The sequence below is a fragment of the Apis florea genome, unplaced genomic scaffold, assembly GCF_048593485.1.
Source record: "Apis florea isolate Af1SG1 unplaced genomic scaffold, ASM4859348v1 contig_3195_pilon, whole genome shotgun sequence".
Lineage (NCBI taxonomy): Eukaryota > Metazoa > Arthropoda > Insecta > Hymenoptera > Apidae > Apis > Apis florea.
This window is the reverse complement of record NW_028256722.1, coordinates 70,417-89,652: the sequence shown is the minus strand read 5'-3', so window position 1 is coordinate 89,652 and position 19,236 is coordinate 70,417. Positions and strand designations below refer to the sequence as shown.

The 19,236-nt window shown below is 29.1% G+C and overlaps 1 protein-coding gene and 1 long non-coding RNA gene across 8 annotated transcripts; one reads left to right on the top strand and one right to left on the bottom strand.

Moving 5' to 3' along the window:
- Positions 1-326: 326 nt before the first annotated feature.
- Positions 327-12,434, bottom strand: LOC100870637 (uncharacterized). Of its 7 annotated transcripts, none has more exons than XM_086910629.1 (7): positions 12,050-12,434; positions 10,665-11,424; positions 7,892-8,022; positions 7,284-7,432; positions 5,509-5,568; positions 4,419-4,581; positions 327-2,964 (listed from the first exon to the last, which is right to left on the bottom strand). In XM_086910629.1, the coding sequence occupies exons 2-7, from the start codon at positions 11,137-11,139 to the stop codon at positions 2,836-2,838; spliced, it is 1,107 nt and encodes a 368-aa protein (XP_086766755.1). In that variant the 5' UTR covers positions 11,140-11,424; positions 12,050-12,434; the 3' UTR covers positions 327-2,835. The 7 variants fall into 7 exon arrangements, with proteins under 7 accessions (XP_086766755.1, XP_003698291.1, XP_086766756.1 ...); XM_003698243.4 differs by having other exon boundaries at positions 10,665-11,400; positions 11,961-12,244; XM_086910630.1 differs by having other exon boundaries at positions 10,665-11,400; positions 12,050-12,230.
- Positions 12,435-15,153: 2,719 nt separating this feature from the next.
- LOC116415219 (uncharacterized) lies at positions 15,154-16,353 on the top strand. Its single transcript, XR_004225802.2, has 2 exons — positions 15,154-15,716; positions 15,793-16,353. It is a non-coding gene; the product is annotated as an uncharacterized LOC116415219 (long non-coding RNA).
- The last annotated feature ends 2,883 nt before the right edge of the window (positions 16,354-19,236 follow it).

The window sequence follows — 19,236 nt, the reverse complement described above, 5'->3', positions numbered from 1 at the left end:
TATCTTCGTATATTTTCTCTCCATGATAAACTAAAATTCAACATCAAATTTATTGATTAATTTTATTTCAATAAAATATGTTTAAAGATTAAGTTATCTTTTTAAATGAAAAGACTTTATAATAATTAGCCGATTTAAACATAAATATTTTTTTGATAATTTCTTAATAATTCTTTATTTTTTTGTTTTTAATAGTAACAAGATCGCAATAACAGTAAAAGTATATTCAGATAAAAATTTGTTTCTTCTTCTCAAATTTCAGAGATGTAAAAATTTAATTATAGATAGGGTTATTTAAAAAAAAAAAGTTAAAATGATTGATAAGATAGTCTATAAAGTGGTCCATTTATTATAAGCAGGAAACTGGAATACTCGAAGATGGAGTAATTTCCAAAAAGTTGTTGTCTCTTATATTAGGACGGTAATCTTAAAGTATCAATACAAAGTACAGATATACTTAAACAATATACAAGATTATTCCAATGATACATTGTGTTATACGAAACAAAATTCTGACCCAATTTTATAAATTGTGTAAAGATGAAGAAATGCTGCTCTATAAATTTAAAAAATGATTAATTACATGATACCAAAATATACATTCCAAAAAAAAAAAAAAAAAAAATGTTGTCAAAATGCAAATTAACATTTTCATGGAATAATCTTATCTAATTAACTAGGAATCGAAGAGATCCCACTAAAACTAGTAAAAAAAATAGAAACTTTTAAAATTTTCATAAAAAATATATTATTAAATTCCCATTAAGTACGAATAAGTTTTATATAATTAAGAAAGCACACATAGATCTTTAATATAATAATTAACAAGCATTTTAAATCACATTCCATACAGTGGGTGAAAAATCGCTCTTCACATGTAGCATTTTTTAAAATAATTTATTCACCATAATGAACAAGTAGTATCATGTAGCAGGTTGTCGATGACGACGTGAGCGCAGATTTACGATTCATAAGGATTAAATCGAGTTTCAATGATAGATAACGTAATTAAATATGGTGAAAAATGCTTTGTAATCAGTGTGTCCATATTTATAATCGCATCCGATTCCTTATTAATTATAACACATCTGTTAAACAAACGCGCTCTGGTCATCGCGCATCCGCGCCATTTTAATTTCATTCTAGAGCGTAATAAAAAATATTCTTCGCTTTCCTAGTCAATTTGCATTTAAATCGATTCTTTTATTTTTATTTATTTATTTATTCATTTTTTTTCTTTTTTTTGAAAGTCAGTTTGTAAGGCTCAATGATCACGGAACACGGGGAGCCTCGTTCTTCCATTGACTACTACTTCTAAACCATCCATAGACTCTTCATAAACTCTTCAAAACGAAAACAATTCTTGTTAATACACACACACATATATATATATATATTAAAGCACATTGACGAAGAATTTGATTTTGCACTGAATAACAATATCAAGTTAGAATTTATAATTAATTTTTTACAACGATAAAAGATATCAATTCTAATAAAACATGATCGTAATTGCTATAGCAATATCATTTTTTTTTACGATTGATATCGTTTTTATCGTTAAATGTAACGAGTTATAAAATGTTTTATGATATAATTATAAAGACATTTAATAACGTATGAAGATAAGTATATATATATATATATATTTTCTTTTTCTTCATTTAGGATAAATTTAAGAATCTTAAGAAGATAATGGCAGCTACCTGTGTCCCGTGTAAATTAATCCAGGAATAATCTAAAAATATTACCGCACTAATTCAAAATTAAAGAAGATTGGATCCTCTTGTTATCACACGAAAATAGATAGTATTGTCGAAGCACGAGTCTTATCGAAGAATATTGATAGTCAGAATTCGTATGTCATAGGAATACATCGAGGTAATACCATTTCAGATGTTTAATATTATCGAGGTCCAGTGTGTATAAGGTCCGGGAGGAAACGCCACCGAGGTAAAATATCTATCTTCAAAGCGTGTGTGCCCTACATTCACAAATTCGTGGTGCAAAAAACAGGTTGAAACATTAAGGTACGTATCAACGATATATTATATATTATGCGTTATAAAAAATCGCCATAGTGCAAATAAGTTCGATAAAATAAGGAAATTAATTGCCATCTTCTTGAGTAACATGATCTTCGTTAGGGGAAACGCAAATTTCTGATACAAGCTCTTGTCGTCGTACAAAAATCAACTCTATGAATTAATCAATAATCAAAAATCTTGCACCTCTCTTCGAATCGAGAAAAAAAAAAAAAAAAAATAAACACGTCAAAAAATCATCAAGATTTCACGTCTATAAAATTACACACAAGTTCCATAATCGTTAAAAATTAATTTATACATATATATATATTTAAGAAAAAAAATAGAAATAGAACAAAAAGAATTAATAGAAAAAAAAAAAAAAAGAAATAAATATATATCAGAAAATAAATTATCTCTCGCTTTAATAGATTTATTGTGCAACTTACTGAGTTTTAAAGAAGCGTCAAGTTGCAATTATCAATGTCCAATGTCCTACACAATTTTGTGCACACGAGGAGACATCCAAATGACACGAATCATCCGAGTTGTACCATATTAATCGAGTTCCGCGAAGCCAACTCTTTTTGCTCTTTTCCACAATTTCATTTTTTTTTTCTTTTCTTTTTTTTTTTTTTTTTTCTTTTCTTTTTTAATAGATGATCGATTATATGACATCGCATAGCAATACGCAGGTGGAAAGTGATAGTGAGTAGCATAGAGCGAAACAACCGGCATCGTGGATCGACGCATCAGCATGTTACGCAGAGAAGAGGCAGAAATCGATGTAGACTCGAGAGGCCCAGCTCTAAGACAGAAGTTTATCTTCAGGAATGGTCGGGCTGGTTGCTGTTGGTGCAGAACGTAACGAATCGGTGTCTCGAAGCATCTCGTTGAAACTCTGCATCGAGTTGGATCTTGAAGGCACAACTTTCGTCTAGAATATAAAGAAAAATTCGTTAGATTTTTACAATAATTATCTGGTATTCTATTATGTGTATAACAGAATTTAAAGAAAATTGTGAAGAAATTTCAATATCTCGAAGAAAAAAGAAATTTTTTATTGTCACGTTAAAACTTGAAGAATATGAAATTTTCGATTCATAAAACCGGTTGAATGGAATTTTGTAAAAATATGTTTCGCCTTTTGAAAAAGTGACACAAAAGTTTTTCGAAGTTTAGAAAGCAATTGAAGTTAAGATATTGTTTTAGCAATTAGAATCGACAATATCAGAGTTGATTTTATGGAGTTTATAATTCCAAATTTAATTTTTGTAAGAAGAAGAAAATCGAATAGTTGATTGTTAGATCAATATTATTTTAAATGAATATTTTTAAAGTTAGTCTAATGTCTGCAATTTATCTTAAATTTTATAAGTATAATTATTTTTTTAAAGCAGCTTCAATTTTAAAATTTGCATTAATAAATATCTGTTTTCTTGAATATACAAAAATTTTCTATTCATGTAATATTATTATAAGGTACGTATAAATTATATGCAAAATAAATAATTTGTAAAGAGATGTTTCTTTCATAAAAATATTTAAAGATATTTTAAGAGAAGATAAAATTTGATAAGAATCCTGATTTTAATTTTACGTTGAAAATTGTATAGTGTATTCTTAATTCCTTCTTTCATGTTAAAAAACTTTATTACAGTTTTTTAATAAAAACTCAGTCTTTTTTGAATCACATTTCAACTCTTTTTAAAAAAGAAACAAGATCCAATATCCAAGGCAACAAATATAATCTGATTTTAAATTAATATAATATATGAGTAACTTTATTCTGCTAATCTAAAATTTCTAGCAAAATAAGTTACCCAGATTTTAAATTAGCTGTATAGGACGACAACGTGGTTGGAAGTTATAAGACTTAATCTCATAGAAACGGTAATTTTACTGGAAAATAAATTGTGTGATGTATTTATGTATACAATATAAAACAAAAGTTTTAATTACAAGATACTCAGATTTATTATCCAAAAAATATTCTTAAATAAAATCACATCTTAAAAAAAAAAATAAAAAATTATAAATGAGAATTTTTAAAATAAAATTGCTGTAAATTTCCAGCATATAAAGAGATTTCTTCTTGACGAACTGCTCCATGTGTAACTTATATTCTACATACTCTTTCATTAAAAGAATAAATTAAAAGAATATTCAAGTTAAATCAAATTCTCTATAAAATAACGTTCAAATTCTTTCTCGAGCCACTGTACACGTACAAAATTGTACATAACTTTTATTAAAATTAAAATCAGAAATTCTATCTAAGTAAATAAAATTTCTTATAAAATCATGCTGACTTTTATGACTGTTTAGATTAAGAAAAAAAAAAAAAAAAAAAACCACGATCAAATTTATCTGATCCATCTATCTAATCACCTTCATGTTCTCATAGGCAGACCCAACTCGTTCCTCCAATGAACGAAAACTGTCTGAATTGCGCATCTGGCCAAGCTTCATGGATAATCCACTGCCGAAGCCGCCAAGAATGCTGGTCGTCTTCTCAGCCGTTGTCTTGAACACAGACTCCGTCTTCTGGAATCTGTGGGTGGACGAAGAGACGATAAATATTCATTTAACATGGGACTTGTCCTGTTTCAGACAAGGTCACGTTGTCCGTGGTCACTGATGCCTTAGGCAACTCGGATAATGAATCAAGCCGATGGACAAACATGCATTTTTACTCACACACAGCCTCGTGACGGATTAATCACACAAGCATTCCGCTAGATCAGAGTTATATAAAAGCTTATGCTTTTTTTTTTTTTTTTTTTTTTTTTTACGCAAGCAAAAATAATGAGGAAATGCGCCTCGTCCACGATTCGAGGTCGATATATATACCTGATTTTACAATTTGGATTTTAGCGTATCGTGCTTTTGATTGACTTAATATTCTATTCCGTTGAAATTCAATCTCTATACGCATTTTTTCTTTTTTTTAATTTAAAACGCGATTAAGAACCTTAAGCGTATATTGGAATTTTACGCGAGCAGTGTGACAACGTGCAAGGGATTATATTGGCGAGAAATGTTATGTACGTTGTGATCCAAAATTTCTATCGAATGCGCGCAAGAGAAAGAAATTTATTTCATAAGTAATTTCATTTTAGAAGTATGATGAAAGGAAATAATATTTACGTTTAATTTGTAATATTTTTTTTTTTTTCAGAAATTACTTTCAATCGAAATATTACTCGAATTTTAATTCTCCTTTTCAGAAAATTTTTGTGACGGACAAAATGGATGATACACGCCGGAGAAATATTTATTAATACGATAGTTTCATTTATCAAAATCACAAGAGATTTATCTTCGATTATAAATCGCAGTCATAATAATATTTCTTGTTTTAATTTTAGATGGCTTCTAAAATGATATCATTCATGGGACGACATAATTTTAATCGATGATTAAATTATGATGGAAATGTTGGATCTGAAGGATAACACGATTGCATGTGTGTACTTACAAACTGTTGTCGGTGACTGCCTTGGTGATCTGACCGAGTTTCTCGCCGACGTTCTGATAACTGAATGAGAACCCAACCAAAAGTCAAAGAAAAGTGTTCTACATGTCTGAAGAGCAGAAGTAGCAGAAAATAAACGAAAAGGGTATGGGAGGGCCGGTAGCCGTCACCTTGCGCGAAATTAAAAAAATTAACGTTGTTTAGAAGTGTGCGAATATTTGGTAAGTCTGGATCGAGCAAAAATTTTAATTAAAATTAGACTTAAAATTCCAGAAATATTATATAAGTATGTGATGAGATATTTATATTTTTAATATAAATACTTTGGAATTAATTAATATTCATATCCGTTTGTCACGGATAAAATAGCAAATGGTTGAGCATGCAGGATTCGTAGAATTTTACTCAAATATAATAATATCAGGATGTGTATGCACTGTATTTGGCCATATATAGGACACTGATATAATATTCATGGAATATTTTTGAAGGATTGATTTTAGAGGGTAAAATAAATACAAAAATTGGTATACAAAATGCAATCTACTTTTAACTAAAAAAACAGATATGGCTTGGTATTTATGTGTAGTTTATCCTGCATAGAAATACATTTTTAAAATTTGAAATTTTAATAGAATATTTTTTTTAATCACCTTTAAATTCTTAGAGAAATTTTGATACCAATATTTAAATTATATCTAATTTTCATAAATTTATTTAAATGTAATTTTTGATAAGATTCCAGAAAATTCTTTCATGATGACACCCGAACCAAACTTTGGACACCCAAAATAATTCCTGTCTACCCGCACACTTCTAAATTGTAAGTTTTTATATAAATGTAGAAAAAAGGTGAGTATTGTGCATGCGTACCGTTTCTCGCGGCTTGAAACGCGATGTCTGTACAATAGATCGTTTGAAAAAAAAAAAAAAAAGATACATAATTTACAATGCCGAAAATAAAAAGAGATTTGAAGATTCTTAATGAACGTCTACTTACATTGGGGCAAAAAGTGAGAATGTTTCGTCACAAAGAGACAAATAATCGTGTTTTCTGATAATAATATAATTACAGCAACCTCGACATCTCTATATAATGGCAACAAGCTTTTATAGCTCTAGCTTGAACCGCACAATTGTTCGCGTGTGGCATTCGTAACTGTATTTGGAGTCTCGGGCATTTCAACAGCATGTTACGAATACGAGCTTGTTCAATAAGAAAATTCTGCATATAATTGTATAGTATTATTTACTTTATATTACTTTCGTAGTTCAGTCTTAATTAATTCTGATTTTCTGTGTATGTGATTAAATAATTAACTGTTTGCAATGTATTTATTCCTGGGCTATTAACATTTTAATTTGCTTTTATTGTTAATTATTCAAAGTATTATTCAAGAGTTTTATTAATGCTCGATGATGTATAATGTGATAATTAAATATTCCTTCTGATATATCGTATCATATAATAAAGTATTGTATATAATGTTTTATATTTAAATAATGAACTCGAAAACTAAATAAATTATATACATTGGTATTCAATGTAATAAATTAACTATTCTTCGGTTGAATTAAATAATTCCAACTCCATATTAACGAATACGATAATAAATAAGATATTAAGGGAACGATTAAAAAATTAAAATGGATCATGCTGTTGAAAACCCTGCGCACAAGAGCGCCAGCGAAACTCAGCTAAGACTCCATTCGTGCAAGATGAGGGTGAAAAATATATAGAAAAGTGCGTGCTTTGTATGAACTGAATAAAAACGTACACTTGACTCTCCTTAACGTTTTTCAACCCTTGATTCATATCATCAGTGATCTCCTTCCAAACGCTGATACCCAGCTTCCTCTTCAAATCTTGAGAGACTCTGATCTTGTTCGCCAGCACGTGCCTCAGGGTTTGAATCTCTTCCTCCACCTACGAAACGTGACTTTTTCAGTGAAACACTTAATCGTTCGTGTTCGAATTTTTCTTGAAGATTGATTTTTTTAAGAAAAATTTAATTCATAAGTTTCTAAATAATTAAAAAAATAATTACTCCATTGTGAAGTAATTATATGAAAGTATCCAAGTTCTAGATCTTTCCAATTATAATCGTTGATTATTTGATAAATTAAATTTTTAAGAATTTGAAAAGCCTATATCTTTCCACAATCTACTTTCACGATTTTCAATACTCCACTTTCCATCTACTTTCGCAAATGAATAATTATTTCGACAGCAAGGATCTTGGATATGTTCAAAGTAGAACTATCCTTACAAAGCAAAATAAATGTGCCACATTTCACGATCACTGAATTTCTCTCGAGTCATATTTCACAATTCTAACTGTTCGATATTTTTTACAGGATGGAAAAAAGGGATAATAAGATGTACTTTGGCTAATTCTGCGCTCCATTCCGCCTTCTGACGATTTTGTTCTTCCAAAGAAAGTCCTTGCAACTCGTTCACCACGTTATCTGATGTTGGCGAAATATAACCAGCTGAGTGGAGACTGGCGTCTTCTCCTGGAACAAAAAAAAAAAAAAAAGGTCAATGATTGAAAATTATTTTAGAATTAAAAAAACGTGAAATCTTGGTCTTTAAAATATCTTTTCACTTATTTTAATGTGACTTTCAGTTCCTGAAATATCATCGTGTAAAGAGAAGGTAATTTTTAATCATTTATTGATCAAATTTTATTAAAATTAAAAAAAAAATTGTATAATATAATATATTTTCTAAATATTAATTGAATATTTCAACATATTTCAGCTATATAAAAATCGGTAGTTTAATTATTAATGTTTTTTAAATTTGTCAAGCAATTTTTAATTTTAATTTAAAGCAAAATTAAATTTTTCTATTATTTCTTAAGAAATTTTGTTTTATTGAAACTTGAAGCTTTATTTTATTTCCATTAGAAATTTCACTTTCCATTAATAATTAATGATTTTAATTTTTAAATAATTGGTTAATAATTTAATATTACTTTATTTTACATAATTGTATTCGTCTTTGAAATACAAATTGCAATCTGAATGCAGTGAAGAATTAAATTTCCTGTATTATAATTTAACATATTTAAAAAAAGAAAATATTTTTTCTAAAACTTTTAAATCATTCAAAAGCGTGAAATATAAAATTTTGTCGAATTATAATTTTAGATTCTGACTACCAACTTGATACATTTTCCATGACATATATTTTATATCTTTCCCTCCTTATTTATGAATATAATCGAGTAATGTCTCGTTTAAAATTTCATCTTTCAACGTAAAATGTTTTCTACAATTTTAAAACACGTTTTATGAATGTATAATTTATTCTGCATAAAATTAGGACGATAAAAATTTTAAGTATAGAATCATCTAAAATGATGTTCGTAATAATATCAAAATGAAAATAAAAATGAAGATAATAAAGTGGAAGAAATTAATTTACTATAATAATACGAAATGCATTACAGCTACAATAAATTTTCAAGCATCAAAAATTAAAGCTTCAACAGATCAACAATTTCAATAAAAACACCCACTATCGCAATCGAAAGACAGATCATTGTCATTTTATCGATCATATTACATCTACTTATAAACCGATCGAATCACGGATGCTGGTATCGTTTTACACAAACTATTGCTCTATACTTTTACAATTGCCTTTTCATAAATTTTATCATTTTTTCCCCAGAAATCTTTACGTTTTTTAAAATACAATTTGTATTTGAAAATAGATCAAACCATTTAACACGTTCAAAAAATTTCTATTATATTCTGAAAGTTGAAAAGAAAGAATCCTTTCAATTTTAAGAAACTAAAACATGTGCTAATAATAATCCTCACGTAACTTCTTCCTCTTTACGTGGAACAAGTATAAATTATTTCCTATCACACCAAATTAAAAATATTTAATTAACGAAAAGTTAAATCTGAAATTTCACTTGTATTAATATCGAGAAATTCCGCGTTTTTACGTAAAAAAAAAAAAAAAAAAAAGAAGAAGAAAAGAATTACGCGATAAGTGAAAGTGAAATAGCACTCGATAAATTTAAGGATAAAATGATTACTCATAAACAGAAAATCTGGAACGCTATTATAGCTTAACGATAATCGAATACGTATAGCTTTAACCAAAAGAAGGAAGTACAGTAAGTAGTTAATTATTGCTTTTTCTTGCTCCCTAGAGCGATTAAGGACGAACATTTCTACGCCGTATAACTAATCTCTGTCTAAACGAGCGCACATCCTGAATGTCATCGATTTAACAAAGTAAGTGGAAGTCGTGAACTTTCGCGAGTTCAACGAAGCGAAACGCAGAATGATTTCGATCGAAGCTTCGAAGAAATCTAAACTTAATTACTATTTTGTCGAAGAATAAATTTATCAAAGTCGCAATTATTAAATTTTTAAATTCCCCCCCCCCCCCAAGCTGGACGCAACGTGTTACAATATTTTTTACGATAAGTGTGCGCGATATCAAAATTTATCGCGGCAGTAATATCGTTTCTCCAAGTAGAATACAAAAGAAACATTTCTTGTCATTACTTACAAAAATGGTAATGTAACGTTACTCTGAGATACCGTTGCACGCCGCTCCAGTATTCGGTGGAGGCAACACGAAATGCCGATATACTTCTCACTTTCATATTTTGCAATACTGTTCTACTTTACGATACGTTTATACGTATAAATTTCGATTCATACGAAAGTGATAAATAAAACCGATAAAACGTGCTTAAACTTGCCTTGGGGAAAAAAAATATGGCGTCCGTTTCTTTACTTTGATCGAACGTCTGGAACATGTGGGGATTATAAATCAGCGGGAAAAAGTGTGAACCTAGGGAATTTTGCAAGTGTATCGCGTGACTGCCACTCTATTAAGACACGATCTAAATGAGATCGATATCTCCATAAATAATGCAATTATAACATTCATAAATTTATCCATCATTATCTATTATAAAATTGGCATACAGGAAGGAATCAAGAACGTTGGTGTATCAATCAATGCAAAAAAAAAAAAAAAAAACTCTATTGTAATTAAAAATGAAACAAAAAAAAAACACTGTTTTATCAACAATCGGCGAAATCGATGGTAGACTCGATCGAGTCATAGACGCAATATCAGATTGTTATCATTTTATATATAAAAATTAATAATGCTGCACCTTTTACCAGTTCGAGGAACTTCTTGTAATTTTGACTGTTGCTAATTTTGGCCAAGTACGGCTTCGAAAAATCCTGGAATATCACTCGAACTGATTTTTTCTTCTTCTTCTGGTCTCGATTAGTGGCGCCGTCCTCGGCATCATTCGTCAAAAACTGCGTCTCGACGGACAAATTTGCATCGTCCACTACGATCTCGTCTATATCACCGTTCGAATCCCGCCAACAATGGACAACGATTTCGTCCACGTCGTCACTGAGCTCGTCAATGTCATCGAAACTCGGCGTTGCCGTTAAATTCGAATAATATACATCCTCCTCGTACTCCAGCGATTCGAACTCGTGTTCATTTTCACTTAGACAGTCCTGTTCATCATGCTCCTGACACACTCTCGATCTCGAACCTTGTTTCGACGGTTCCCGGCGATTTTCAATTTTTACCTCTCCTTGCTTAATGTCCGGCATATCGGTTTTCATGTCAAAATCACTTTTTTTTTTTCACGAAGCTCGAAGAATTTCGATTACAATTTGTTATAGAAAAAAAGTTAGGTTAATTGTCATCAATGCTTGCAGAATATATAAGATCGATTCGTGAACACGAAATCAATAATCTTTGTTCAAATTCATTTGAATTTTGAAATTCGATGTTACAATTTCCACGATACTGTGAAATTGTGAAGTATTTTTTACCGCTAATTGTTTCGATAAGTTCGTTGATAAAATGCTTGTCATCTTAACCTTCAGACATCGAAATTGGAATAGCTAGATCAATTTTGACACTTTATACAGAGTGTTAATACAATTTGGCAGAATATTTGAAAAAAAAAGAAATATTATAACTCTAAAGGCCAAAAAGAAACATATAAAATGAGACAGATCTCTATTTCACCGCTATCTCATTCCATTTATAAGTTAATAAATGAATCTCAATCGAAATTTTTATACGCTTTTGTTTGTTTGGCCTCTAAAAAGAATATCCATAAACATATTAATATCTATCTAGACATATTACGATAGATTACGTAAATAAATCTATAGTTTGAATCAATTTTATGATTATATAAAAATATAAAAAAAGAATTATACTTGCAAATATTAGTAGAAAACTATTATTGCTACTTCTTATACGAATATACTTTTTTTTTATAATTATAAAAACTATTATAAAAAAAATTATAATTACGATGAAACTATACTAAATACTTTTATTGAACAAGTATAAAATAGAATATTACGAAAGGATAAAGTGAAACAATGTAATATTCGATATATATATATATGTCAAAAATGATCCAGACATCGCCAGGTTATTAAACAAAATCTCTGCTTGGCGCGTCTTTGTTTCTCGGCTACCGGTGAAACTAGTTTTCTCGCAGAAACCGTTTACCGTAACTGCATCAGTTCCACGCTAAAACGAGCGCAAATGTCACGATGTATGCGTCGCAGACGAGACACGATGATTCTCACAACGATCTTCAAGCAAAACTAAAACTCATTCGTTGAAATCACTGGTCTCACTTTCGCAAACGACACGGTGGCCAGTCACGCGTCACGCGGGTAAACAAACCAAGTTGAAGTTAGGTGCATAGGGCAATGAATATTTCGCGGGAAATCGGCACTTTCAGCCATATATATTTTTTCGAAGTGAAATCCAACGATCCACGAGTGCCATTGGCCACCACTAAACGATCTAAATGACCACGTGAATCGATCGCCGCGTGCAGACGACGATCACAGCTGGCATGATCATGCTTCGTTTTCCCGAGGCGAACAGATCGCCAGTTCCGATTTTGACCAATCGTGGCGCCACTATCGTACAGCCACGTATCCAAGAAGGAAAGAAATCGCGGCCAGTCACTCGTTCCTCTTTCGCGAAGGTGAAAGGGGAAGGGATCCAAGGTCCCCACCATCTTTGCGCCCGTCTTCTTTTAATCCTTAATAAATAAACATAAAAAAAAAAAATCTACTCTTGGAAATATGGCATCGAATTTGTATTTCAATAAGATTATATTTTAGTAATGAGATTTATTTTTCTCGATTTCGATCGTTATTTTTTTTTTTTTTCTTTTTACATATATTCGTTTCGTGCACGAAGCTGCCGACTTTGCTGTTGGTCGGTAAATCGATCGTAAAATTTTCCTTTCTCTGTTTTACGTCACTTAATAATAGTTGCATAATAGTATTGTAATTTAATACGAATTGTTATTGAAAGATGCTAAAAAAGAAGAAAACCATATTCTGATATCAACACAAATTTTTTTCTCTTTTATAACTCGATGTTTTTTTTACCGTGATTACAGATCGACTCAATGCACACTTTGAGGAAGACAAAAAGAAGATTTGTCGACGGTAAAAAAGTAGATTGAAAGTTGGGGAAAAAAATATACGCCTGTTCTTGCGAAAGATCTTGTTGGATGGAGATGATGGAACGGAATCTTCGACGGTTCGTTGACTTTGGACGCATATTAAATTTCCACTTGCAACGTATAAAAATATGAATAAAAAGTAATATTACCAACTATATATATCTTAAAATATATATCTTAAAAAATTGTTATTGTAAAAGTGACAGTATAGATAATAAGAGAAAGCCAACTATGCTTATATAATTACTTTTTTCATTAGTTTTGCATTTTATATAAAGAAACTAGACAAAAAACTGTCTAGAATATTCGTTATTAACTAATTTTTAAAATATTTTCCTTAATTTTTACAATAAATCATCGTTTCTAGCAATCACTTTTTCCTGAGAGAAAATCTCTAAATCTCCTACATCTCCTATTAAATTCCATGTTAAGCCTAAAATTAGATGTAACATGAAGCAATTGCGTGCACCAAATTAGTATTGTACGCTATACGAATGAAACTGTAATTTTCCAAAAATCGCTCGTACAGTTAAAATAATTATGATCATCCATATCGAATAACAAATACAATGCGTGTATTAACAATGAATGAACACGCAATCCAACACTAATAATATACTAAATAATGTAGATACAATTCTATTTAAAGAACACGAGTGTGCCGGTTATCAAAATAGCGGAAAAGGTAAATGAGAAACGTGATAATAAATGGTGGGTAAGCGTATTTTATAACAATATCGAGAACACGAGGATAAAGTTGATAGAACGGAATCTATGTGGAACCGGTTCATCCGCTTCTTTCGGTTCGATGAAGTTCTAAATACGGCCCTCCCTCGGTAACAGGAACCTCAAGGTTAACTGCTGGCTGTCGTAACAATCCACGGATGAAATGACCGATCGTTTGAAAATACGCTAGTTAAAAATTCTTTCGCCATTCTGTAATCCTGTAATTATTTCGATATCGACTCGCGACCCGAACGAATCGAGCTTTCCATCCCCGGTAACGTGACTTATTCAAGTGGGTCACAAAAGAAAACGTCGTGTCAGTTGAAATCCTGTATTTTTGATCAAGTCCAGAATGGAATAATAAATCTGACTATTTTTAATCTTTGCGCAGATTTTTTTTTTCTTCGTGGAAGAAGATATAATTAATTTCATGCTCTATATATGATAAAGTATTTTAATTATGTAATAAATACATTTGTTTCAAATTGTGTGAGTTATGTTCTTTTTGTGAGAAAAAAAAAATTACAAAAGATACGTTTCTAGTTATTAATAATTTTTACAAGTTCATTAAATGTTTGATTTCAAAAGATCAAAGGATTTTAAAGGAAGGATATTTGTAAGTAAAGAAAATTTCATTAAACTTTCTATTGTTCTTGTAATATATATAAAATTGAAAACCGTTCTGCGCCATTTTATTAGAAATTTGAGATATTGCAAGGAAATAAAAGGGATCACTTACTATAAATAGAAACCTATATGAAAACAAGATGTAATTTCCCCTTTAAGGAGAAAGGTGAAGTGGAAGAAGAAAAAAAGAAAAAAAAAAAAAAATGTGAATAATGTCGTAGAAATGATAATGCAATGTGTTCAAGAAACATGTTTAAAACACTAAGTAAATAGCATAAGAACTAAATATAACACGCAATAAAATTAGTTTAGAATGATTCATTCAGAAGATTTTAATCAATGATGAACCTTGATCTAACAGACCATGGAAAATAGATAACGATATTATGAATGAATTGATTAAATAAAATGAACATTGTAAAAATCATCTAAATTATAATTATAATTAAGTAGTTATAATATAACTGTCTAAAATATAATTGTTTACATTAATTTTATTATAAACTATTACCAATTAGCTAGATCTATCCCGTATAAAATGAGAAAAGAGGAGAAAAAGAAAATTTTCTATGCAATTGTAACATTACTTTGCTATCTCTCTTTCACTATCATAAGTTAAATACAAATTATTATAAGCATATGTAAAACATATACCGTGTAACTCGTGTAATTATTTATTGCACTATAACATTATAATCATAAAAACATTGAAATATGTTTCATGTAAACATTACACGGTATTACTATTATAACTTTTTTTTTCTTTTTGCAGATGAAAGATCCATTATTTATTCATCTATAAAAACGTATTAAAAAATTATACTCTCTTCCATATCCAATTCAACTTTTGCGCAAAATAATTTTTATAGAAGCAAACAACAACGAATTATTTGAAACGGTCACGTTATCCTGCATATAATTACCAAATTTCCACAAAAATATATACCTACCCAAGCAAAATGTTTACGTGATGTCAGCTGATAACTCCATAAAATCACGCATACGTGGCAACAACGACAGTCAAACTGTCGATTATTTTTAAATTTCAATTCTATTTTTACCATCTCGACCATCGACGAGTCGTTAATTTTACAATTTTTCTTTTATAAATTAGAAATAAAAACGAAGAACCTTATCGATATACGTTTGATAAAATTATTGCACGTGATTTCTAGGAAATCGAGGGATCAATTCGTGGACCTTCTCAAGTTTCTGGAAAACACGCGATTCCGGAATTAAGAGGCAGGCCCCGACGTTCGTTTGGGTGAAGATCGATAAAATTGCCGTGCTAAGTATTCACAATGCCAAACGGCTCTCGCCATCCTGGATAAGGTGGTAAGTGAACTTTCTGAACGTATATAAAGTTTCGCCAGATATCGGCATACGTTGCTCATAATAAATTGTTTTCCAGATAAATTTCGCTTGAATCGAATCTCAGACACGATTCCGTTTACGTGAAAGTGGAATGAAAAAAAGAGGAGAGGATAAAGGAAAGTGGAAATCAAAGTGTGATTTACTTTCTAACATATATAGTTTGTTAATGACACAACGTTTGTTGTAATGAAACAGAAACCTGGAATTATACGTTTGAAAATTGTGGATTAGAAAGAAATGAGATAAGAAATTTTCTTTCCTCGTAGATTTTAACTTTTTTTTTTTTTTTTTTGGAATACAAAAGAGAATATAGTATACTTGAGCTTGTTGAATTAAAATCGTAAATTTTTCAAAAATATCGTTTGATACATTCTGCGAAATGTAAAATTAAAAGGTTCTGATAATCAATATTTTTTAAATAATCGAAAGATATATTTAATTGCAGAAACAATTGACAGCGCGTTGAATTTAGAAATTATTATCAACGATTATTCACTAATTAAAAGTGGAATTTCTAAGTATTTTTAAACTAGAATATTCTTATTTTTAAGTCTACCCGTGCATGATAACTTAGAATTAAATCATTCGATAAGATTAATTCAATTATTATAATTATTTCAACTTTAATTAAAAAAACAAATTTTCCTCTTAATTTCAGCCGCGCAATTTATATGCATGAAATTAGCAATATGTAGTAATTTATTCATCGTGAAGTCGTATGGTGGCCGGACAAGCAATAAAAGCAATATTAGCAAGACAAAGGAATGGTTATTGAACGTGCAAGGGAAAAGCAGACAAAAGGTGAGGTATTAAACGAGCGCTGTACACGCGTTGTTGGCAAAACGTTTCCTTTGTCTTTAATTAATTTCCGGTACAAGTGGAGGAAGCATCGTGACTTCGATTTTATCTTATTTACATTCAAAAAGAAGAAGAAGAAAAAAAAACAACGATCGTATAATTTTTAATTTATAAAACAATTCAAGAAAAGGAAAATAACAAATATCCGAATGGATAAAAGATTAGAAAATAGAAGATGTTAATCGAGTTGAGGACTTCTATCGAGTAAAATCGCGAGTTAAGTACGAAAATGGCGCCGCAACATTGAGCGAGCATTAAGAATTTTTGTTTCACAGTCTAATGGGCACAGACATATTTGCGCATCCACCGAATCTGAATTATTACATTTTGATTTAAAACTCGAAATTGAGAAAATTTCAACAAGTTTATTTCTTATAAAGACATAAGTACATTTAAAAATTTTGTTTCTTTTAAAGTAAAAAAATTAGAGGGAAAGGAAAATATTAAAATAAAAGAAGATAAATGTTAAGTTAAAAACAATAGATGTTTGTGCGAATATTGATAAATAAACTAAATTAATTTTAATTATGATAAATTAATTTATCATATTTTTTTTATTTGTATAGGAAAATAATGAATAAACGAGTTAGATAATTTAACAAATAAACCGTTATATAAAATATAAGTTGAGAAGAAGTCTGTAAATTATAATTAATTTGCTAACCACCAATTATTTTTAACAAAAATTTTTTCTATAATATTCATGATTGAAACAATTACGTTATAGAGTATGAATGTTGACTTTCACTTTCACCATTTATACAGTGAATAGAAATAAAAAAGGAAAAAGAAATATTTTATAAAACTAATCAATGATGGCCAATGTTCCGTTACCACGGTTCATAATTATAAAGGATATTAATATATTCACGAGATATTTTTAGAAATTCGATTCTAGAGGTTATAATGAATATAAAAATTGATATAGAAAAATATCGATTATTTATTACGTTATAAGCAATTTAATTAGATAATTTGATACGAAATAATTGTATGATAACATTCCAAGCTTATATGATAAGCTTACAGACGAGAGATTATATATCATAAGCGTAAAATAATCAAATAACGTAACATATTGTAATATTTCATAAGATGGAAAAGTGGCTAACAAAAGTATTCTGTTTTTCAGAGATTAATTTATAGGAGTAACAAGTTCACTCAATCAGATTATTAAATTAACCGAGTGGAGAGATAGAATTAACAAGAGATTGAATTAATTTAGTTATTATCTTCTGTGAAATATATGAAAATATGATTTAGTCAAAAAAAAAAAAAAAAAAAAAGAATAAAGAAATGATTCTTTCATGAATTTAAAAAAAATATATATCAGTTATATATCATATTTTTATGAGAAAAATTTATAATCTTATTCTTTTGAAAAGATAATAATAAAACTTATTCTGAGGAAACAGTAGCAAAAGTAAAGAATAATAAAGTATTTTCTTTTTTAAATATCATTTTCTTTGATATCCAGAGTAAAGAAACGAATCCATTACTTTGTATCAATAGATAAAGCTTCCAAGATAAAGCTTCTTTGAAAGAATCAGAAGAAAAGATTAAAAAAAATTCTATAGTCCAATTATTCTGTTCATTCTATCCTATCATCTACAAATTTTATTCCCTTCGTCAAGAAACAAAACATATCTATAAAATTGAACAAACAAACAACAAACAATATACAAGAATATAAGATATAACAAAAATATAAAAATATAATATATAAAATAAAAACACTTATGCAATTGTTATATAAATTTTTTTCCACATATCCTATACAGGAACACAGCATAACATGAGAAACAATCCAAACCGTGATTAAAAGAAAAATTGAATCGTTTGTTCGATATGAAACGAGATTGAAAAGCGAATTTAAAATCGATTCTTCGTGAAGCAACTGTACAAAAAATTTTTTTTTTTTTTTTAAGTTATGATATTACGTTGCAACCAGAACAGCGCGACGCGATTTCCGCGAATACGACACCATGGCTGCTTTTACAACTTTCTCTTTGGGATTGTCTGTCGAGGAACGAATGAATTATGCTTGGTTTATATTATCTGTTCAAGACACGAAACGATATGAGAATGATTTCGACAAATATCAGATAATACAAATCATCATATCAAAATTGCATATATGAATTTTTTCAACTTTAATTCATTATTATAAGTGATATGATCTGATAAATATTATCAATGGCAAAATTTTAGGTCAAATTATTTAGGTAAATTTTATTATGGTCTAATCTGTCTGGATAATGATTTTATTTTAGGAAATTTTATGTTTATATTTAAAGCAGATTAATTTTAGAAAAATAATTAAAAAAATTGCAAAGGATTCTAATTTTTGAGACGTAAAATACTATATAATATAGTATATTAGAACTAGTCCAAATTATTTAATTATCAAAATATCAAAAATATCGTAAAAAAAAAAAAAAACAAAATTAAAAAGAAATTAATCTCAGACTTGATTGTAGGCAGGATATTAACAGCCCCTTTATGCAACTTATATGAATTCTTCCTGTTACTTTAAGTTTTCAAGGTGACTTTAAAAATATCTCATCTCAGGGTATTAAAAATATAAGAAAATGTAAGAAATCGCCTTACAATAAAAAAAAGA